The sequence below is a fragment of the Scyliorhinus canicula genome, chromosome 17 (genome assembly GCF_902713615.1).
Source record: "Scyliorhinus canicula chromosome 17, sScyCan1.1, whole genome shotgun sequence".
NCBI lineage: Eukaryota > Metazoa > Chordata > Chondrichthyes > Carcharhiniformes > Scyliorhinidae > Scyliorhinus > Scyliorhinus canicula.
Window position 1 is genome coordinate 24,108,304 of NC_052162.1, and position 22,107 is coordinate 24,130,410.

Below are 22,107 nucleotides of genomic sequence, written 5' to 3' on the forward strand. Positions count from 1 at the left end.
CATTCTGAATCCTCTCTTCGTGTACCCGAACAGGCGCCGGAATGTGCGACATGGGGCTTTTCACAGTAACTTCATTGTAAGCCTTCTTGTGACAATAAAGATTATTATTTTAATATACTTAACTCATTTCCTGCATTGCCGAGCATTTTTAGATGCCGTCCCGATATTTCTATCCCTCTCAGAAACCCCACTGCCCCACCTTATCTCTTAGGGGGTCCTCGAACCCCCCCCCGCCCCCCCAATCATCCCACCTCTCAAGGGTAGGGCACCCCCAAGCCAATCAAAGCTCATGAAATGGTAGCAGGCCTGTCGGAGTCAGCAGGGGTACGTTCCCTGCCAACTCTTAGGATGATGGGCGCCGATCGCTCGCATCCTGAAAATTCAGGCTATGCTTCCACACAATGTCGACCCGCTATACCACTTTTTATCTTTCATGTCATCGAAGTTACTCTCTGAAAAAGAGGATGTTTGTGCAACCTGCTATCAAACCTTTGCCATTCTCTGCCGGCTATGGGTTACATGTGAAAAAAGTTTGTGCAACCTCTATCTTGTTCCTATTGAGCACAAGTCCAGAACACAAATTAGTAATTTCATTCAAAACCCATAATCACAGCTGGAGTGGACAGCTGAAATATCATTCTGACGCAACTAAAATTAAGGCAGGTCACTGGAATATATCAAAGGAAGTTTTCTGCAGTTTAAAAAAATACTGTGCTGCCCTCTGTTAGGATATGATAGCAGAGAGATCTTGGTGCCCATGTACATAGATCCCTTAAAGTTGCCACCCAGGTTGAGAGGGTTGTTAAGAAGGCGTACGGTGTGTTAGCTTTTATTGGTAGAGGAATTGAGTTTCGGAGCCATGAGGTCATGTTGCAGTTGTACAAAACTCTGGTGCGGCTGCATTTGGAGTATTGCGTGCAGTTCTGGTCGCCGCATTATAGTACGGCTGTGGAAGCATTGGAAAGGGTGCAGAGGAGATTTACCGATGTTGCCTGGTATGGAGGGAAGATCTTATGAGGAAAGGCTGAGGGACTTAAGGCTGTTTTCGTTAGAGAGAAGGTTAAGAGGCGACTTAATTGAGGCATACACGATGATCAGAGGATTAGATAGGGTGGACAGTGAGAGCCTTTTTCCTCGGATGGTGATGTCTAGCACGAGGGGACATAGCTTTAAATTGAGGGGAGATAGATATAGGATAGATGTCAGAGGTAGGTTCTTTACTCAGAGAGTAGTAAGGGTGTGGAATGCCCTGCCTGCAACAGTAGTGGACTCGCGAACACTAAGGGCCTTCAAATGGTCATTGGATAGACATATGGACGATAAGGGAATAGTGTAGATGGGCTTTAGAGGGGTTTCAATGGGTCGGCGCAACATCGAGGGCCGAAGGGCCTGTACTGCGCTGTAATGGTCTATGTTCTATCTTCTAATTATACAGAATTCTTAGGGGCAGCACAGTAGTATAGTGGTTAGCACAGTTGTTTCACAGCTCCAGGGTTCCAGGTTCGATTCCCAGCTTGAGTCACTGTCTGTGCGGAGTCGGCACATTCTCCCTGTGTGTGTGTGGGTTTCCTCCGGGTGCTCCAGGTTCCTCTCACAGTCCAAACATGTGTGGGTTAGGTGGATTGGCCAGGCGTAATTGCCCTTAGTGTCCAAAAAGGATAAGGGGGGATTACTGGGTTACGGGGATAGGGTAGAGACGCGGGCTTGAGTAGGATGCTCTTTGTAAGGGCTGGTGCAGACTCGATGGGACGAATAGCCTCCTTCTGCACTGTAAATTCTGAATAAACTGATCATTCAGCCCATGCCAGTGTGAATGCTCTACATGAGCCTCCTTCCACTTTTCTTCAAACCTCTCAACATAGTCTTCACCTTTCTTCATATGCTTGGCCAACTTCCTCTTAAACGTATCTATGCAGTTTGCCTCAACTATTTTTTTTTATTCATTCATGGGATGTGGGCATCGCTGGGCCAGCATTTATTGCCCATCCCTAATTGCCTTTGAGGGAGCAGTTGAGAGTCAACCACATTGCTGAGGGTCTGGAGTCACATGTAGACCAGATTTCCTTCCCTAAAGGACATTAGCGAACCAGATAGGTTTTTATGGCAATCGGCAAAGATTTCATAATTATCTTTAGACTTTTAATTCCAGATTTTCATTGAATTTAAATTTCACTATCTGCAGTGGCAGAAATCGAACCTGGATCCCCAGAGCATTACCCTGGGTTTCTGGTTTACTAGTCCAGTGACAATACCACTACGCCACTGTCTCCCCTATCTCTGTTCTTCATTATTCCTAAAGAAATAATGTGTACCTGCCAATCATCATAACAGCACCCATCTGCATTTCCTAGCTGGTTGAAAATAGTTTTGCAAGTTGACCTAAATGTTCTTGGGAGAGAACTAGGAAAAGAACAAGCATTTTCACACATAGCAAACTTGGGGCAAGATACTTTGGATGGCGGAGGTTTCCTGATCCATCAAGGAGTGTTAATTGGCTGGGGGAGGGGGGGGACTTGAGAGAGGACTCCTCATTCAGGTGAACATCCTGCGTCAGGGAGCTGCTGGCCAATCCGACCGACCAGCAGTTCAATAGTCCTAGCACCGTTTGCGGCAGCAGTGGCCAGAACTGGTACTACAAGCAAGGTCCTAATCCCTATATTCAGGACCATGTAAGTGCAGGTTATCTCATGATGAAGAGGAGAGGTGAAGCCGAAAGGGTTGAAGTGGGGTTCCTGACAGACAGACCAGGGACAGGGGTAAGCACTGATGGGTAGGCACACCTTTCCACCACCACCCCCCCCCCCCCCCCCCAACCCCACTTCCCGCCCAAGGTCCGAGCTGGGCAACCTTCAAGAGCTTCCCCGTTGGATTACCCAAGGCCTCTCCTATCACATGCAACATTGCATACAGGTCGGGGTTGGTGGAAGGGTGGCAGCAAGGTCACCCAGTGAATTTTACTGGCTCCACTTGCCGATGAACATGCCGACAAGGCATTGTAAAAATCTGCCCTTGGTTTATTTGGAATCAAGTTCACAGATGAGAAATGAAATGAAATGAAAATCGCTTATTGCCACAAGTAGGCTTCAATGAAGTTACTGTGAAAAGCCCCTAGTTGCCACATTCCTGATTTTTTATGTCAACATCCTTCAGTGCTTTATGTTTTGGAAAATCATTGAGTCCCATTATCCCTCTGTATTAGACAAATTATGAATCTAACTGGGTGATCATGAAGTTTTCAATTATAAGTGTGCTGAGAGAGACCATTGTTGTATTTACTGTTTAAACATCTTTGCCAAGTCAGTCAGAGCTACAGCAGAGTGTTAGAATGCTTGTTAGTACAGACAATATTTACACAACTGATCTGAGGTGTCATGGTGAGGTGGGGCTGGATTTTCATTTGTGGAATCCAGTACAGTTCTAGAGTGGAAATACAGGTGAGGAACCTACAAATGCCATTGCTGGATCGGAGGGCAATTTTTAAGGAGTTCCATCTAATTAAGGACAGAGGATGGCTACCTAAGGATGCCCTGGACACAAGGTAACTAGTAAATCAGTGCCGTCTTTCTCTCAGGCATGAAAAATGGGTTGGAGATTCCAGACAGGTTGGGGCAATTTGCAAGAATTAAAACTTTTAAGCCTCCCTATGCTGTGAACATTTCTGGAAAGCATCATCTATCCTATGTGCACTAAGAAAGTATTTTGAAGACGGGTCAGATTGGCTCAGTTGGTAGTACCTTTGCCCGAATTAGAAAATTATGTTCAGGCCCCGCCCCCAAGTACATATGGGGCTGGATTCTCTGTTTTTGGGACTATGTCCCCACGCTGTCGTGAAAACCATGGTCTTTTACGCCAGGAAAACTGGCGTCAAAAGGCCACAAATTCACCGCCTTGCAGGGGGCTGGCAGGCAGCTCTCGTGGAGCTCGCAGCTTCAGCTGCCGATACAGCCCCCCCCCCCTCCCCCCCCACCCACCCACGATTTTGGCGTCGGGGTGCGGAGAATCCAGGCCAAGCTCCCTCCAATTTTCCTCCCCAATGCTTCCCACTTTGAAGACAATTATGCACTCAGTTGAATGGCAGTAGCAGCCTTCAGTATCTCAGTGAAACAACTATTGTCATGCATGAACCTTTACAGTGAGGATTGAGGGGCTCTTCATGATTGGGGATGGCCACAACTGAGTCCCACTTTATCGTAGTATGTCACAGTAACTTCATTGCAGTGTTAATGTAAGCCTACTTGTGACAATAAACATTATTATTATTTATTACATAATTTGTAGCATTTATCCCTTCACTAGACAGTGATCTAAAATACTCATGTTGACCAATTATTATTACCTTCCCTGGCTCAAGAATATTCATGCCATCACCGCCACTGATGAGATGAGCTGATTCATAACAGGCTTAAAAATGAACTGATAATACCAATTGTTAATGCTCTGAACATTCCTCTATGCCAAGCAATATAATCTGGATGAGAATTGGGAGGCAATGACAAGCTATGACAACAGGAGGACGATTAAACGTCTCATTCTTTGGTCTTTGGGGTGGAATCTACACAGGAATGTCCAGGACACAATGCAGCGGATTGCTGAGATAGTACTATCTGCAGTGAACTTCATTTCCTACAGTAATGTAATTGGTATATAAATGCAAATTGTTGTCATGGAAAAAGGAGCAGCCCAAAAATGCCGGGGGGGGGGGGGGGGGGGGGGGGGGGGGGGGGGGGAGAAGAATTGGAGAAGTTAATCCCTTCCCATGACACAACAACAGAAGTGAGTTCTCAACCATGCTGAGTACAGGAATACTTACCAATTGGGGAAAACTTCTTCCTGTATGTAAACCAAAGTCTTGACCTCACGTCTGACAGGAGTTCAGATCTTTCTGTTAAACAGAAAAGAAATATTAGGTACATAACACTGCTTTCCAAGTGATGAAGTACATGAAGGCTTTACAGAGCTGCTGTCAAGATAAATTATGCAAGGTCAACTGAATATTCACTGGTGTATTAAGGAATTTACTATCCAAAGTAACGACACTCAAACTGGAGATTTGTGCTTTCTGCAGCTTGAATCCATGACTTATGACTCAGAAAACACTTGCAGCCAGATGTAGGGAAATATAGTGCCAAGGTGAACCTGATAGACAGATGTTGACCACAAAATTTGCCAAATATTATTTTGTAGTTATAGAGTCTTTCACCTGTAACTCGGTGCTGAAAGTTTTTAAAACTGTTGGTGAAGTTTCTGAAGTGGACGGTGGGGGTTAGAAATAGAAGCACAGAGAGCACTGAAGCATTTGCTTCATTGTCGGTATCACCGACATTTGTTGCCCATCCCTAGCTGTCCCTGAGAAGGAAGTTGGTGCTCATTCTTCTCAAACCAGCTTGTATTTCCAGATTTAAACAAAATAAAAAAATTCAACTGCCCTGGTGGGATTTGAACTCTCAGTCTCTGAGTTATTATTCAGGCCTCCAGGTTATCAGTTCATGAGCACTACTCCATCTTATCCAATTCTAATAACCACTTAAACTAACCTGAAAAAACTTCAATAATTTTATTTTGTTGCTAAAAATGACATGTTGCTGAAACTTTTCGGCTTACACTCATCAAGGCAAGTCATAAGCCTTGAGCAATCAGAGTCAACCTACCTGTTTTGAATTGAAACAAAGCTTGACAATGAAGTGTAAGTCATCAGTTAACTGGGGCATTCTCCACGGCAATGCCTCTAGCAATCAAAGTCCACTTGCCAAACAATCAGCACTCTCTCAGCATGAAGTATAAATTATTGTTCCCTTTACATTTGGCATTCTTGCAAATTATTCTGATGAGTGCAAGACGAAAAGCTTCAACACCATGTGTCTTTTTTCAGCAATACGCAAGTTCTGTACTACCAAATAGTTATTTTATTTTGGTTTAACAAAATCATGATAAAATCAATAGGGAAACAAAGAAATGTGGGTTTCCTCCGGGTGCTCCGGTTTCCTCCCACAGTCCAAAGATGTGCAAGTTAGGTGGATTGGCCATGCTAAATTGCCCTTAGTGTCTAAAAAAGGTTAGGTTACGGGGATAGGGTGGAGGTGTGGGGATAGGGTGGAGGTATGGGCTTAGGTAGGGTGCTCTTTCCAAGGGCCAGTGCAGACTCGATGGGCTGAATAGCCTCCTTCTGCACTGTAAATTCTATGGTTCTGTTAATTCCACAGATTTAAAAAAAACAGATACAACTAATAGCACTACAAAATAAACTTCACCTTCCATGGTTATATTACCTGCACGATGATAGTTTTTTTTTTAGTAGTTATTTTCTCGTTTCTTACTTGCACATAGAATTATATAGAATTAAGAATACAAAAATAAGACATTCGGCTCAATATTTCACCCCACCCCCATTCCAAATCCCTTTTGCGTTCTCTCTTATGAATGTATCGAGTTTCTCCTTAAATGCCATCTAGCCGAATGGCCTCCTTCTGCACTGTATGTTCTATCTGCCTTATCCACTCCATTTGGCACAATTTCGCCATTCTAGTCTTAAATTCCTCTGAACGTCTTTATCTGATCCGTACTGATATTTATGCCGTCCCAACCAAGTGTTAAAACACAATTTTATAATATATTCTGTAAATGTGGAATTTTACTTCTTCCATGATCTGATAATTTAAAATTAAACCTTGGGAATGAAACTGAAATTACATTTTCTAAACAGAGATTTTCCTCCTTTCCTGCTTGCTTGCATCCTTGCTGCAACATTTTCATTTTTCTTCTATCCCCGATCCATTTACTCCTCCACTTGCAGCTGACCTAAGCTTTTAGCCTTGAATGCTTCAAATGAATCACCATTCATGGGGCTCAGTCAATTCCCAGGACCATCTACTAGTTTTGTTGGATCTAATGCTGAAGGAGTGAAAAATGTTTTGTGAGACCCTTGAGCAACATCCCCCTCAACCTTTGCCATTAACAAAAAGGGCATTCATTTCTCTCATGGCTGTGTGAAATTGCTGCCACAGAATACCTACTTATTTGTTGTTTTAACTAAAGTCACTGATTAAAATGTAACGCACCGCATTTTGTAAGGATTTGGTGCAGGAAAATAGTAGATTAATTTAAGCATTATCAAATTACTCCTCAACTTCCAGCTTTGCAAGTTTATAATTTTTTTAAATAAATTTTGAGTACCCAATTCATTTTTTCCAGTTAAGGGGTAATTTAGCGTGGCCAATCCACCTACTCTGCACATTTTTGGGTAGTGGGAGCGAAACCCACTCAAACACGGGGAGAACGTGCAAACTCCACACGGACAGTGACCCAGAGCCGGGATCGAACCTGGGACCTCAGCGCGTGAGGCCGCAGTGCTAATCCACTGCGCCACCGTGCAAGTTTATAATTACAGCCAATGTACAGGTCACTCAGCATCTGGAAAGGTCATATATGACCTTCATCAACACAACTCACAAATATCACACCTACACTGTTAAGCTTATCTTTTCGTTTAAAATGCTGATCAGCCTGCTGCTCATTCTCGGCATTTTCTTATTTTATTTCATTCCTCCATTTCTATTCCTGATTTCATGCAAAAATATTATTTTCCGCACACTCCATTATCTTTTTCCTTCTTAGAAACTGATTTTGATAACTCTTTCCTTCACCTTCTTCCTCTTTGCCCTATCCATAAAAGTATGTATTTAACAAGATATCTCTCCTTCTCTTGTTGAACTGAAAACTCTCAATCACTCACACATTGTATTCTGAACCCAGGTTTATTTGTCAGGAATGTTTCTGCTCTCCATGGAGGTAAAAAATGAAAAGTGAAACCACCCTTTGGCTATTTTCACCCCATTTAAGTAAGAGCTAACAACCTCCCATCTGCTTCATTACTGCCTAAATTGAACAGCTAGTCTGATAAACAACTAAAACCCGGGACTATTTAACCCAGAATAGCACTGCAACAGAAGTGGGATCCATTGTACTTATTTTTCTACTATGTCAATCCTACCTGTTTTTAAGTGATACTTTTTTCCCAGAATCCATGTAGGCTCTTCAGTGTCTGGAAAGTCTTCAAGCAGCTCTGAGAAGCCAGGTATTTGATTTTCACACTTGGCCAGAACTGTAATGATACAAACAGAAGGCACAGTAAAGAATGACTACTCTTCAAAAACGGGCACAAAAAATACATTTCTGAAGAACTATTCAAAACCACCAGTAACATTTTCATTCAGCAAGTCAGGAAATAAAAAAAAAAACCTGGCACCAGTAAAACTGACCACAAAGCTATTAAATTGTCATAAAAACCCTACAGGTTTACCGTCATGCTTTAGGGAAGGAAACCTACCTTTTTATTGCCTTGCACGTTTTGTGACCAAAACCAATATGGTTGACTCTTAATTGTCCATTACATGTCCTAGCAAGCCATTTAATCCACCAAGGACCCAGGTTCGTTCCTGGCTTGGGTCACTATCTGTGTGGAGTCTGCACGCTCTCCCCATGTCTGCGTGAGTTTCCCCCGGGTATTCCAGTTTCCTCCCACAAGTCCCGAAAGACGTGCTTGTTAGGTCAATTGGACATTCTAAATTCTCCCTCAGTGTACCCGAAAAAGCACCGTGGTGTGGCGGCTCGGGGATTTTAACAGTGACTTCATTGCAGTGTTAATGTAAGCCTACTTGTGACACTAATAAAGATTATTAAAAAGGATTATTACCAACTTCTTAGGCAACGAAGGATGGGAGAAAATGCCTACCTTGCCTACATCATCCATATTCCAAGAATCAATTGTAAAATAAAAGCTCTGCTTGGCTAACATAATAAACTGTGTATGGAATTTATGTTGCATTGCCAATCACCTGTATTTCCAACTGGAAAGTTTTGCATCAGCGGTAAATCCTGTTGCCCTAGTTAGAATGTTGCGGAATCAAACCATGCCCTATAGACTTGAGGACATAATTTAGGTTCACACTTCAGTGCAGTGCTGAGAGAATGCTGAACTGTCAGACATTAAGATGATACATTCAATCTGCTCTCTTAGGTGTACACAAAAATAATATCTGGTACTATTTCAAGAAATGCAGTGAAGTTTGGTCAGTAACTGCTACCAGGCTATTTGACTGCGTAAAGCACTGCTACCAAATCCTAACCTGTGCTCACTCAGAATTCGCATCCAAGCATTTCTTAAATCAATCACTGAAGAGTGGCCATTAACATGGACCAAAGCTAGCTTTCTCCCCACTCAAGCCAGGAAAAAAACTGCAGCATTGCCCTGTCTGAGATTAACTACCCCAGCAGGGAGCAGAAAATGAACCTGGGAGCATCCTGGTCCATAAAGCTAATTAATTTTCTCACCAAATCATCAGAGTTCAATTTATATTATTTCTGTGGCTTTAGAGACAGTTTCAGCTCAGCACATCCCACTGTTTGTTGAGTTTCTTGGTACTTACCTTTACTTATTTTATAAATGGAAAAAAGACACAGAATTTCACAAAGTTTGTTTTTCTGCCATAGCCTCAAGAAATGTCTCGGCACTCAATGTTGCAGCACTTCACAAGCCGGTGGGGCGGGCGTCACGGTGGCACAGTAGTTAGCACTGCTGCCTCACAGCTCTTGGGATCCGGGTTCAAATCCCACCTCTGGTGACTGTGTGGAGTTTGCACTTTCTCCGGGTGCTCCACTTTCCTCCCATAGTCCAAAGAGGGGCAGGTTAGGTGGACTGGCGACACAAAATTATCCCTTATTGTCCAAATGTTAGGTGAGGTTACGGGGATAAGGTGGTGTGACCTTAAGTAGGGTGTACATTCGATGGGCCGAATGGCCTCCTTCTGCACTGCAAAATCCATGATTCCCATTCACGTGCCCAAGCATCATTCCCCCCCCCCCCCCAATACTCCCCCCCACTGAATCAGGATTCCCCTGATCGGGTCTTGATACGATAAACATTGGCAAGAAAAAGGACAGCTGTCACAAGCTGTCAAAAGAAGCCAACTCAAGAATCAATCTTCCAGACAGGATGTCATTACTTTTTGGAACGGAATCACTTTAAGTGCAGGATTTCATGTCATTACGAAACAGATAGTCAACAAGCTTTCGTTAACTTGACATCGCAGTTAAAGTGCGCGTCTGACAAGCTTCGCTTAAAAGATTGGTCAAGGTTGAGAAATATAAATGAGCAAACACCAAACAAAATTGAGCAGGCGAAAAGCATCGATGAGTAGGAGCTCCTTTGAACGTGGCAACAAATAAGCCCAGCCGCCACCAGCTAACCTTCTGTCAGTCTCAGTGCGGGTAGCATGCTACATAATGAATAATGATATTAGAACAATCATCCTCCCGGTGATGGATACCATACCCACAACACTGATTTGGACAATATTTATTGTGGCCTCCAAACAACCAGAAGAGAAGTTGCACCCATAGCTTTTATCTATCTACCGACAACGTTTCCAAACAACATTCAATCAAACTTAGATACGACATTGTTATCACACGCAGACTTTTGGGATTGCGTGTTTTAGTTTAGTTACCACAGCTGAGACGTTACCTGCCTCCATTCTCAGTCCTGTCAGTGTCATCAGCGGATCGCTGCGCTGCGCCTGCGCGGCCGGCGCGGTGTATGCCGGCCAATGTAGTTCTGCTGCCCCCCGAGCCTTTGTCTCCCTCCGGACATTGAGAACTACAGCTCCCGGGGTGCACCGCGCTCGGTGACCTCCTACCTGGACTGAGATGGCACCGCCAGAGGCCCCGCCTCCGTTGCTAAGGCCCGAAGCTCAATGGCCAACCTCGGGACGGCTGACTTCATAAATTGCCAGCAGTATGTCTGCCCTTCCCGTGGACAACTACAGGGCATCTGGAGGATGGAGGTTTGTAGGAGATTCGACACACAAATGGATACAACATTGTCCACAATGTTTTTCTTCAATCTGATTGGTCAAAGTGCTTTGCCTGTGAGCATGGTAAAGGATTGACAGCGGAGCTGAGGGCGTGGTCAATGACGTGTCAACAGCGGGGCAGGGGCGCGGTAAAGGATGTGATTGACAGCGAGGGAGGGGCGGGGTTTAACGTGATTGACAGCGGGTAGGGGGCGTGGTAAATGATGTGATTGACAGCGGAACTGGGGGCGTGGTAAATGACGCGATCGAAAGCGTGGCAGGGGACGTGGCAAAGGATGTTGACAGCGGAACAGAGGGCGTGGTAGAAGTTATGATTGACAGCGGGGTTATGAATGTGATTGACAGCGGGACAGGGTGCAGGGTAAAGAGAAAAGTTAACTCTGTTTCTCTCTCCTCAGATTCCGCCAGAGCTGCCAGTTTTTTCCAGCATTTTTCGTTTTGATTTCGGGTTTCCAACATCCTCAATTGGGGTAAAGAATTTGATTGACAGCCCCGGGAAGGAGGCGTGGCGAATGATTTGATTGACATGATAGACGAGTCCGGGGCGTGGCCGATGACGATTGAAATCAAGCTCGGGGCGTGGTCGATGACGATTGACAAGAAACCGGGGCATAGTGGATGACGATTGACAAGCAGCCGGGGGCGTGGCCGATGACGATGAAAAGCAGCCGGGGGCGTGGCTGATGATGATTGACAACTAGGCCAGGGCGTGGCCAATACCTTGAGTGACGGCTGGCCGGGGCAATGACGCACCGGAAGGTGTGTCCGGTTGGGTGGAAGTGGAGAGGAGGCTCTTGTTGCTATGAGAGTGAGTGATTCAGCAGCATGGACGGTACAGTGTCTAATGTGGAGATCTGCAACCTGGCCTACACAGGAGATTTGGAGCAGCTTAAGGCACTCATCCTGTCAAACAAGAGCCTAGCTACAAAAACTGACCAAGTAAGCAGAAACCCTCTCCATTATTTATAGTGCAAAAAGACTGGTTGGGCTAGTTCTCCATCATGTGTTCTTGAGAGTCACGAAGTGTTAACTCTGTTCCCCTCTCCACAGATGCTGCCAAATCTGCTGAGTTTTTCCAACGTTTCCTGTTTTTTCTCCCCAGATTTCCACCATCCAGTGTTTTGCTTTATTCTTCCTCATGAGGAGGATTAGTTCGGGCCCCTAAAGTTTAACCTGAAGCCCCAGTGGGGGATTGGTACTCTACTAACTTTGTGATCGTTTATGGCACAGAAGGAGACAATTTAGCCCATTGACTCTGTGCCAGCTCTGAAGTGTTGGCTAGTGTCGACTTGAGAGATGAACAGACACTACCAACACTGAGGAAGGTTCAACTCAATTTTATTAACTAACTTCTAACTAACACCCGATGACTGCGGGTCTAAATGATGCTAACTTAACCTAGAGACCTAAGCCTTGTCCGAACCAGTTGATTCTCTCGGCACGTGGTGTGAGTCTGTGCTGGACTGGATGAGTTCTTGTTCCACTGAGGCAGCACCCAGAATGAGCGGGAACCGTGGTGCCCTCTGCCTTTATAGTGTGTGTATTCAAACTGGTGATTGGCTGCGGTGTTTGTGCATGTTGATTGGTCCCTGTGTGGGTCCATCAGTGTGTGTCTGCACCATGATATACTGGTGTATATTATGACAAGCTCCATTCTAATCGGCCTCATTCCCTACTACTCTATCCCCATTGCCGGCAAGTTTATTTCTTCCAAGGGAGTCTTTTCTTGATGGTTCGTCGTAGGCAATATGTAAATGCGGAGTTAAAAGACAATGCTTGACCTATTGTTTCATTTTATGTTTGATCGTAAAAAACTAGGAACGAGAGTTGATTATATGGCTTCTTGGGGCCTACTCTGCCATTCTGTATGAACATGGCTGACCTTCTGCTAAACTCTACTTTCATCACCTCAAGCTTACCAGAGAAACCAAAAAACTATCTTAGCCTTGAATACAGTCAGTGATGCAACATTCACAATCCTCCAGAGTTTCAAAGAATCACAATTTCAAGTTAAGATATTTTTCCTCATGTCAGTTTTAAGTAATCAACCTTTCCTCCTGAGACTGTGCGCAGTATTCTAGATTCCCCGGCCAAGGTCAATAACCAGCTGCCCTTGTGGTCTGCTTCAGAAATTCATGCAGGCCACTGCTTTTCAATGAATAACATCTCCTCGCTGATACCTGTTCATTGGCTAATCCCCAGGCAGTTATTTTGCTTGATAGGGAAAAAATAGGAAAGGAAACCTGGCTTGGAGGAATACTGGGCCTTTGGTGTGGAAGATTGTTAGAATTTCCATCTTGGAAGTCCAACAGTGCCAGTAAATAGAGAAGTAGGAGGCTAGAGTATGGGGAGATGCTGCAGAAAGAGTGTTTGAACTCACTTGGCAGAGGTGTGGGAGCCAGAAAATATTGTCGATGGAAGTGCAAGTTGCACACAGAATTGGGAAAGACAGATTGAACAAAAGTGGGAAACAGAATGGTGTTAGCAAGTCAGTGTAAGAGGGAATGACATAAGATCTAAATAAGGTTTATTACGCATGAATGTGAGCTCGCGGAGGGCGGTAAATAAGGTTGGTGAGCTGCAGGCACAGAGAGCTGTGTGGTGAATTTGATGGAGTGGTGATAATGAAGGCCTAGCTCAAAAAAGGCAAGACTAGGCACTGAATATTCCTGGCTACAAGTTGTTCAGACAAGATAGGGAAGGAAGGAAAGAAGGAGCTGTATTGATTAAGGAAAACATTACACTGCTGGAAAAAGAGGTAGTCCTATAGGGGTAAAGGACAGCATCTATTTGGTTAGAGCTAAGAAACAGTAGAGGTGCCATTGCACTACTGGGAGCATTCTATAAGATACCATGTAGTGAAAATAATGTGGAGGAACACACTCACAAAGAAATTACAAATAGGTCCTTGAACTATAGAATAGTTATGATGTGGAGATGCCGGCGTTGGACTGGGGTGAGCACAGTAAGAAGTCTTACAACACCAGGTTAAAGTCCAACAGGTTTGATTCAAACACGAGCTTTCGGAGCGCAGCTCCTTCCTCAGGTGAATGGCGAGGTATGTTCCAGAAACATTTATATAGACAAAGTCAGAGATGCTGGACAATGCTTGGAATGCAGGCATTTGCAGGTAATCAAATCATTACAGATCCAGGGAGAGGGATAATCACGGGTTAAAGAGGTGTAAATTGTCTCAAGCCCGAACAGTTGGTAGGATTTTGCAAGTCCAGGCCTGATGGTGGGGGGTGGATGTAATGCGACATGAATCCAAGATCCCGGTTGAGGCCGCACTCATGCGTGCGGAACTTAGCTATAAGTTTTTGCTCGGCAATTCTGCGTTGTCGCGTGTCCAGAAGACCGCCTTGGAGAACGCTTTTACTCTTCAGGACAGGGAGGGTCTATACATTGTGCATTTAAAATTATTTAATCCAGCTAGCCTGACCAGCTTGCTGTGTCTTTGACAATCATATCAGGAATAGTCCAGACAATAGATAAGGGAGCTACTTTTCATTGCACCCTAGTGTATCTACACTCTGGTGGATAGGTAGCCGTTCTTTGACCTGCAGATGGATTGGTCTAGTTGCCAGAAAACCTGCTTGATACAGCATGGCCATTGCTATCTTTGGCAAAACCAGCCAAGCAAAATGATTAGTTTGCAAAGCCAATTGAATATACATCCTGAACAGGGAAGACTACAGAGCCCAAGTTTGAATTTAGTTTCGATTTTACATCATTTTGACAGAATTGGTATAGCCATTTGACCCATCGTGTCTGTACCTGCTCACTGAATGAGCAATCCACCTAGTGCCATTCACCCGTTTTCTCCCCTTAACCCTCTACTTTGTTCCCATTGATGTAGACAGGGGCATGTTCTCCACTGCGCTTCCTGAAGTCAATGACAATCTCCTTAGTTTTGTTGACATTGAGGGAGAGATTATTGTCATCGCACCAGTTCATCAGATTCTCTATCTCATTCCTGTACTCTGTCTCATAATTGTTTGACCCACTATGGTGGTGTCATCAGCAAATTTGAAAATCGAGTTGGAAGGGAATTTGGCCACATCAGTCATGGGTGTATAAGGAGCATTGTAGGGGGTTGAGGACACAGCCTTGTGGGGCATCAGTGTTGAGGATGATTGTGGAGGAGGTGTTGTTGCCTATCCTTACTGACCTGCCCTCCTCCTTCTCTGGGAACAATTTTTTTCTATCTACTTTGTCCAAGCCGCTCATGATTTTAAATACCTCGGTCAAATCCACAAAGCGGAGGAGCAGAAGTAGGCCACTCGGCCCATCAAGTCTTCCCATTCAATGAGATCATGGCTGATCTAATATAATCCTCAACTCCGCTTTTGCGCCTTAACCCCAGAACCCTTGATTCCCGTACTAATTAAATATCTGTCTATTTCAGCCTTGAACATACTTAACGACCCAGCCTCTACAGCTCACTGCAGTAAAGAATTCTGCAGATTCGCTACCCTCTTAAGAAAACATTTCTCCTCATCTCTGTCTTAAATGGGTGACCCCTTATTCTGAGATTATGCTCTTTGGTCCTAGTCTCTCGAACAGGAGGAAACATCCTCTCAGCATCTACCCTGTCAAGCCCCCTGAGAATCCTATATGTCCCTAAGGTGACCTCCCATTCTTCTAAACTACAGGCCCAACCTGCTCAATCACTCCTCATCAGAAAATCCCTCCGTACTCAGGATCAATCTAGTGAACCTTCTCTGGACTGCCTCCAGTGCCAGCATATCTTCTCTGAGGAAAGCAGTTCCAACATCATAAGATCTCTCTTCATAACTGAAGTTCCTCATCCCTGGCACAAAAACAGAAAATTCTGGACAATCGCAGCAGATCTGACAGCATCTGTGGTGAGTGAGGGAAGCTCGCGTTTCAAGTCTGGCTGACTCTTTGTCAAAGCTGTAATTGTCCAGTACTGTTTTTGTTTCAGATTCCAGCACCTACAGTAATTTACTCATAATTTCCTCATCCCTGGAACCGATCTGATGATTTTATTCTTTACTTTGTCTAATATTTTCACACCTTTACTAAAGCATGGTGCCCAGAACTAGTTGGAATACTCCAGTTTTTCAACCCCAGAGACGAAAGCCCTCATGAAGACATCAGCAGTCAAGCTTCCATTGTTGCCAGTGATCTGAATTGCTTGATATAGTGCAAAGAGATGTTCAATATGATCTGCACCAGGCAAATAGTGACCCTCATTGATGCCCTTTTGGTGCTATTACTATAAGGCACTAATTTATACTGTGTAGAATAACCTACTGTGAGGCACCTTGTAGACAATATCAATTAGAAAATCCCAATCCACTAACCTAGTATACGGGTTACGTGGGTTTAAGTAGGGTGATCATTGTTCGGCACAACATCGAGGGCCGAAGGGCCTGTTCTGTGCTGTACTGTTCTATGTTCTATGTTCTATGTTCTAGTTATTTTAACATGTCTTATCAAATTCGTACGGTACAACACACTACTTTTTCTAGCTGATCATAAAGAATGTCTGTTATGATCCCCTCGAACATCTTTTGATTCGATTTATTATTCTCATGTATTAGTATAGTGAAAAGTGTTGTTTCTTGCATGCTCTATAGACAAAGCATACCGTACATAGGGAAGGAAGGAGAGACCACAGAATGTAATGTTACAGTCATAACTAAGATGTAGGGAAAAGAGGTAGGTCCATTCAAAAGTCTGATGGCAGTAGGGAAGAAGCTGTTCTTGAGTGGGTTGGTATGTGACCTCAAACTTTTGTATCTTTTTCCTGATGGAAGAAGGTGGCAGAGAGCATGTCCGGGGTACGTGGTGTCCTTAATTATGCTGGTTGCCTTTCTGAGGCAGTGGGAATTATAGATAGTCAATGGATGGGAGGCTGGTTTGTGTGATTGCCTGTAATTGATGTCAAACTACTAAACCTAGAATTCGTCTTTTTTGAAAATCATATATACATGACCATCCTTCCAAATCGAGGATGAAATCTGAGACTCTAGTGAACAGTTAAATATTTAAGCAAGAGGCTTGCAAAGAACACATCATATATATTTTAATCAACCATTGGCAGCAGCCTGGTCTGTATTAAGGTTTCTTGTTTTGCCTAATATTTTAATAATTATATATTTTTAAATCTACAGTGCAGCTCATAGCTGGTAGTTGAGCATGGTGTACAGGTGTGAGTCAGAGACAATGTAAATGTCAGTGGCTTTATGTTTCTTCTTAGTCTTTTGACTCACAATGTAGTTAAAAAATATTTTGCCATTTGTCTACTATCTTCTTCATTAATCACTTTGCTGTTCCGATAACTGCTTTTGTGCAAGGTTTTTATATTTCTTTGCGTCTGTGTTAGATACCACATAACTATCATTAGCAACTAGATCATAGAATTTGCAGTGCGGAAGGAGGCCATTCGGCCCATCACGTCTGCATTGGCCCCTGAAAGAGCACCCTACCTAAGCCCAGACCTCCACTTTCCCTGTAACCCAGAAACCCCACCTAACGTTTGGACACTAACAAATTTACTGTGACCAATCCACCTAACCTGCACACCTTTGGACTGTGGGAGTAAACGGGAGGACTTGGAGCAAACCCACACAGACACGGGAAATACATGCAGACTCTGCACAGCCAGTGACCCAAACTGGGACTCGAACCCGTGTCCTTGGCTCTGTGAAGCAACAGGCTAACCACTGTGTTACTGTGCAGCCCCAACTATTAGCAACTATTACAGCAAGGAAATCACTGACTACTCACTACAACCTTTTTCAAAAACTCGCTGATAGGCTGTGCCACTACAATGAAGCTACAGTAGCAGGCACCTCAGTATTTTTTGTTAGGCATAATAATACAAGTACTCCTGATATCTTGGTAGCATTACTACTATCAAGATAAAGGATTTTTTTCCAAAAACAAGGTTGGTTTTGTGTAGGATCTCTTGTAGTCACTGTTGATTGCTGCAAGGTTTGCTCAGTCTGGAGGTTGTGTTTTAAATCTGGTTTTAAGTGTCTAAGTTATGTTGAGAGCCTTGTGCATTCAAAACAAGTGCTGCACCTTCAGGGGAGCGTCCATTGAGTGAGCAGTGAAACATGCCATCTGTCCCCTCTGGTTTGAAGTAAAATATTTGAAGAAATAAAGACATTGCCTTTCAGAATCTCAGGATATTGCAAAGCACTATACAGCCAGCAAATAAAAGTGTTGCCACTGCTGTAGGAAACATTCAACCAATTTGATGTGTGGAGGACCTTGCTTTCTGCAATGTGATAATAGGCATATAGTCTCTTTTTGATGGAAGGTCATTGACCTGAATCTATAACTTTGTTTATCTCTTCACAGATGCTGCAGATTTGCTGAGTATGTCCAACATTTTCTATTTTTATATCTGTTTTTAGATATTGGATGATATTGGCCAGAACATCAGGGAGAACATTCCTTGCTCTTCTTTGAAATAGTGCCATGGGATCTTTTACATTCACCTGAGAGAGCAGGGTATTGGTTTAATGTCTCATCCGTAAGATTGCATCTCTAACGGTGCATTACTCCATCAGTGCTTCACTACAGCGCCTGTACTTTGCACTCTACTGTCTGTAGAAGAGCAGTGGAGTTCTGATCCTGGCCAATATTTATCCCTCAACCAACATCACTTCTGGAAAATGCATCATCTGCTCATTTGCGTGACCTTGCTGTGTACACTATTTGATTATCATGTTTCATGACAACCGTGAACACACTTCAAAAGAACTTCATAGAATGTAAAACGCTTTGGAATACAACTTCTTTCTTTTTGTGTTCACGTTAATGGCTTTGGTAATAATAAAAAATGCAGGTCAGATAGCATCTATAGAGAGAGTTAACGTTTCAGGTCAATGACCAGTTCAGATGAAAGGTCTTTAACCTGAAACGTTAACTTTGTTTTCTCTCTACAAATGCTGCCAGACCAGCTGCGTTTTTCCAGCATTTTCTGTTTTTATTTCCGATTTTCACAATCTGCACTATTCTGCTTTTTGGTTAATAGCCGTTCTAGCTAGGATATCCCTGAAATGGTTTACAGTAAATCTGAGAGCGCGTTCCTTAGAAGTATGTGGAGTCGACATGAGAAATAACTTAAAATAGTCTTACTCTATTTTCCCTGTCATGTTTGCTCAGGATAACCGGACGGTATTGCACTGGTCATGTTCAGCTGGGCACAAGGACATTGTGGACTTCCTATTAAATCTTGGAGTGCCAGTCGATCCTAAAGATGATGTGAGTAGCGTTGGTTGATTCTTGTTCAAGCTATTTCTTCTTGTTCACAGCTGCAGTTTGTTCCCCTTTCTCGTGTTCAATTCTTTCTGATAAAAACGGGTTAAAGGGATATGGGAAGCAGATGGGAAGGTGGATTTGAGACCAGAAAGAGATCAGTCATGAACTGATTGAATGGCAGAGCAGGCTCGAAGGGCTGAATTACCTACTTCTGCCCCTAATTCCTATGTTTCTGTGGCCTAGCCCCTCTTTGTATGTATCCACCTCTAGATCGACTACTCCCCAAGAACTCTGCATTCTTTCAACTCTGACCTCTTATCCATCTCCCACTTACTTCACTCTGCGATTGGCAGCTGCGTCTTCTGTTGTTTATATCCTAAGCTCCCCCACTCCCTCCCCACATTTGCCTCACCTCACTCTTCTTGGTTGAGAGCCTCCTTTGAAACTTACTTTTTGCTTTGGTCACCTATCCATGTCAATCTTGTGCCTGATAAAGGACTTGGATGTTGCACTACACCAAAGGTGCTATGTAAATGCAATATATGTAGGCCTGTGCTTTCATGGATTGTATCATCACCATAAAATCAATGTGAGGATCCTGTGCTGTTTCAAACTACTTCCTTAAGTTAATTTAAAAACTGCTTAAAATTTATGGGCTGTAAAACTCGAGAATGCCAGAAAGTGGGCAATGGGATCATGATGCATGACACTGCTTCTGAAACAGGCAGCACACAAACTTCATGCTGATGAGTGGTTGCACACCTTAGCATAGATTGGAAGTCATTTTAGATAAGTGAGAGTTTTGACCTGGGAAAAAATACAAGCATCTAAAAAAAAAATGTTATTCTTCCAACTAAGGGGCAATTTAGCATGGCCAATTCACCTACCCTGCACATCTTTTAGGTTGTGGGGGTGAGATCCACGTAGAAACGGGAAGAATGGGCAAACTCCACATGGACAGTGACCCGGAGCAGAGATCGAACCCGGGTCTTCGATGCTGTGAGGCAGCACTGTTAACCCACTGTGCCACCCGGAAAAATACAAGCATAACGCAACATGGCAAAGATTAGGTGTCAAAGTTCTCTGAACCCTGATAAGGCACAGGAGACCTTGATGCAGAAGGACTGGAAGAGAGAGTCCCTCTATTCACAAGAAGCCCTTCCAGATGATTACCAACCATTACAGTCAGTGCGAGCAGTCAAGTGCGGAGGACCTGAATGCAGTGGAGCAAAAACTTTAATGATCTCTGATAAGTGAATGCATCTTCACCTGAGGAAGGAGCAGTGCTCCGAAAGCTAGTGTTTGAAAGAAACATGTTGGACTTTAACCTGGTGTTGTAAGACTTCTTGCTGTGCTCACCCCAGTCCAGCGCCGGCATCTCCACATCATGGCATCTTCAATTGTCATCACCAACAATCTGTCTTGGTCCACTCACGTCGCCGGGGGCGGGGGAGAGCGAGGCCTCTAGGGTTATAATCTCTAGATTATTACCCAGACCACGTGCAAATTTGTAGGGATAAGCAGATTAAGCAGAAAGAGTGGTGTGGGAAAGAGGGGTTCAATTTCATGGCACTCTAGCATCACTGCTGGGGCAGGAAGAACCTATACCATTGCGACAGGCGTGAAGCACGCTTCAACCAAAGTCCGAAACAGAATGGAAACAAGGGCTTTAAACTATTAAATAGGGTGGAGAAGGATGGGGATGGAAAAGGCAATAGTAAATAAAAAATAAATGGTTTGAAAACAAATGAAGTGAAAGATATCCGAGTGATTGTCAGAAATTGTGCTTTAAGCACATCGCGAGATAAAGCTAAAAGTCATTCAATCAAGAGGGAGATATATGAAGGGTGCAAGTTAAACAGGAAAGCAGAAATACAGATATGTGGACCAACACAGGGCTAAATCGCTGGCTTTTAAAGCAGACAAAGGCAGGACAGTTCAATTACAGCACAGTTCAATTACCGTACCAGCCTCCCCGAACAGGCGCCAGAATGTGGCGACTAGGGCTTTTCACAGTAATTTCATTTGAAGCCTACTTGTGACAATAAGCAATTTTCATTTCATTTCATTTTCATGAATGTTGTTTGTGGAAATGCACAGAATGTAAGGAACAAAATGAATGAATTACAGGTGCATATTCAACTTGGGTGGTATCACATGGCAGACATTACTGGAAGAAAGTTGAAAAAAATAGGGGAGGAAAATGCAGGATGAAGCATGGATTCTGATGAAAGATATAAAGAATAGAAAAGGGTAACAATATATTCAAAAGCTATAAAAGAGCATACTAAATTATAATTGTAATGACTATCATAATCAGCACAAGGTTTATGTTTACATTAGAAAAAGAGGGTGACCAGGAGAGCAACGCCCCCCCCCCCCCCCCGCTCTCCAAGGCGATATTGTAAACGTGCAAATAAGGAAATAATGGACATGCTGAATAATTAGTTTGTGACCATATTTACAGTAAGAAAAGGGGTCAACATACCAGACGTCACGAGGAACAGTGAATCGGGGACAGGGCCACACAAAAATTAACAGAAGCAAAATAACAATAATGTATAAAACAATGGCACTGAAGACTGACAAATCCTGAGGACCAGGTGGTTTCTGCCGCAGGGTTTCAAAAGAAGTAGGTGAGAGGTTCTCTCTGGGAACTGTCCAATAACATGCACAATTTTGCAACCACTTTTGCTGTTGGGAAAGGTGTGCGAAAATAAACAGGGACTTTTGGGCCAGTTAGCCTAACATCCGTTGATGGGAAATTGCTAGAGTCGATGAGGGAACTGAACACCTTGAAAATGTTCGGAGTCAACCAGCATGAATATGTAAAGGGTAAGACATGCCTGAGTAGTGGACAGGGGGAATGACAATAGATGTTATTTACATGGGCTTTAGTAAAGCTTTTGATAAAATCTCTCAAAACAGACTGTTAGCTAAAGTTGAAACTCGTGGAATTGAAGGCAAATTATTGACCTGATTAAAACATTAGCCT

At 43.6% G+C, this 22,107-nt stretch overlaps 2 protein-coding genes across 3 annotated transcripts in view; one reads left to right on the forward strand and one right to left on the reverse strand.

Moving 5' to 3' along the window:
* Nucleotides 1-10,666, reverse strand: part of atg4a (autophagy related 4A, cysteine peptidase) — a 57,694-nt gene extending 47,028 nt beyond the window's left edge. Inside the window, exons 1-3 of one of the 2 annotated variants that reach the window (XM_038776156.1) lie at nucleotides 10,520-10,665; nucleotides 7,988-8,098; nucleotides 4,811-4,882 (exon numbers count right to left, since the gene is read on the reverse strand). In XM_038776156.1, coding sequence (XP_038632084.1) covers nucleotides 4,811-4,882; nucleotides 7,988-8,098; nucleotides 10,520-10,550 — 214 coding nt within the window. In that variant the 5' untranslated portion in view covers nucleotides 10,551-10,665. Of the gene's footprint in view, nucleotides 1-4,810; nucleotides 4,883-7,987; nucleotides 8,099-10,519 lie in introns of both variants that reach the window. The other variant, XM_038776157.1, reaches the window with a different exon arrangement.
* Nucleotides 10,667-11,333: 667 nt separating this feature from the next.
* Nucleotides 11,334-22,107, forward strand: part of psmd10 (proteasome 26S subunit, non-ATPase 10) — a 32,844-nt gene continuing 22,070 nt past the window's right edge. Inside the window, exons 1-2 of the mRNA XM_038776161.1 lie at nucleotides 11,334-11,807; nucleotides 19,017-19,115. Of these exons, the coding sequence (XP_038632089.1) occupies nucleotides 11,694-11,807; nucleotides 19,017-19,115 (213 nt within the window). The 5' untranslated portion in view covers nucleotides 11,334-11,693. The remainder of the gene's footprint in view (nucleotides 11,808-19,016; nucleotides 19,116-22,107) is intronic.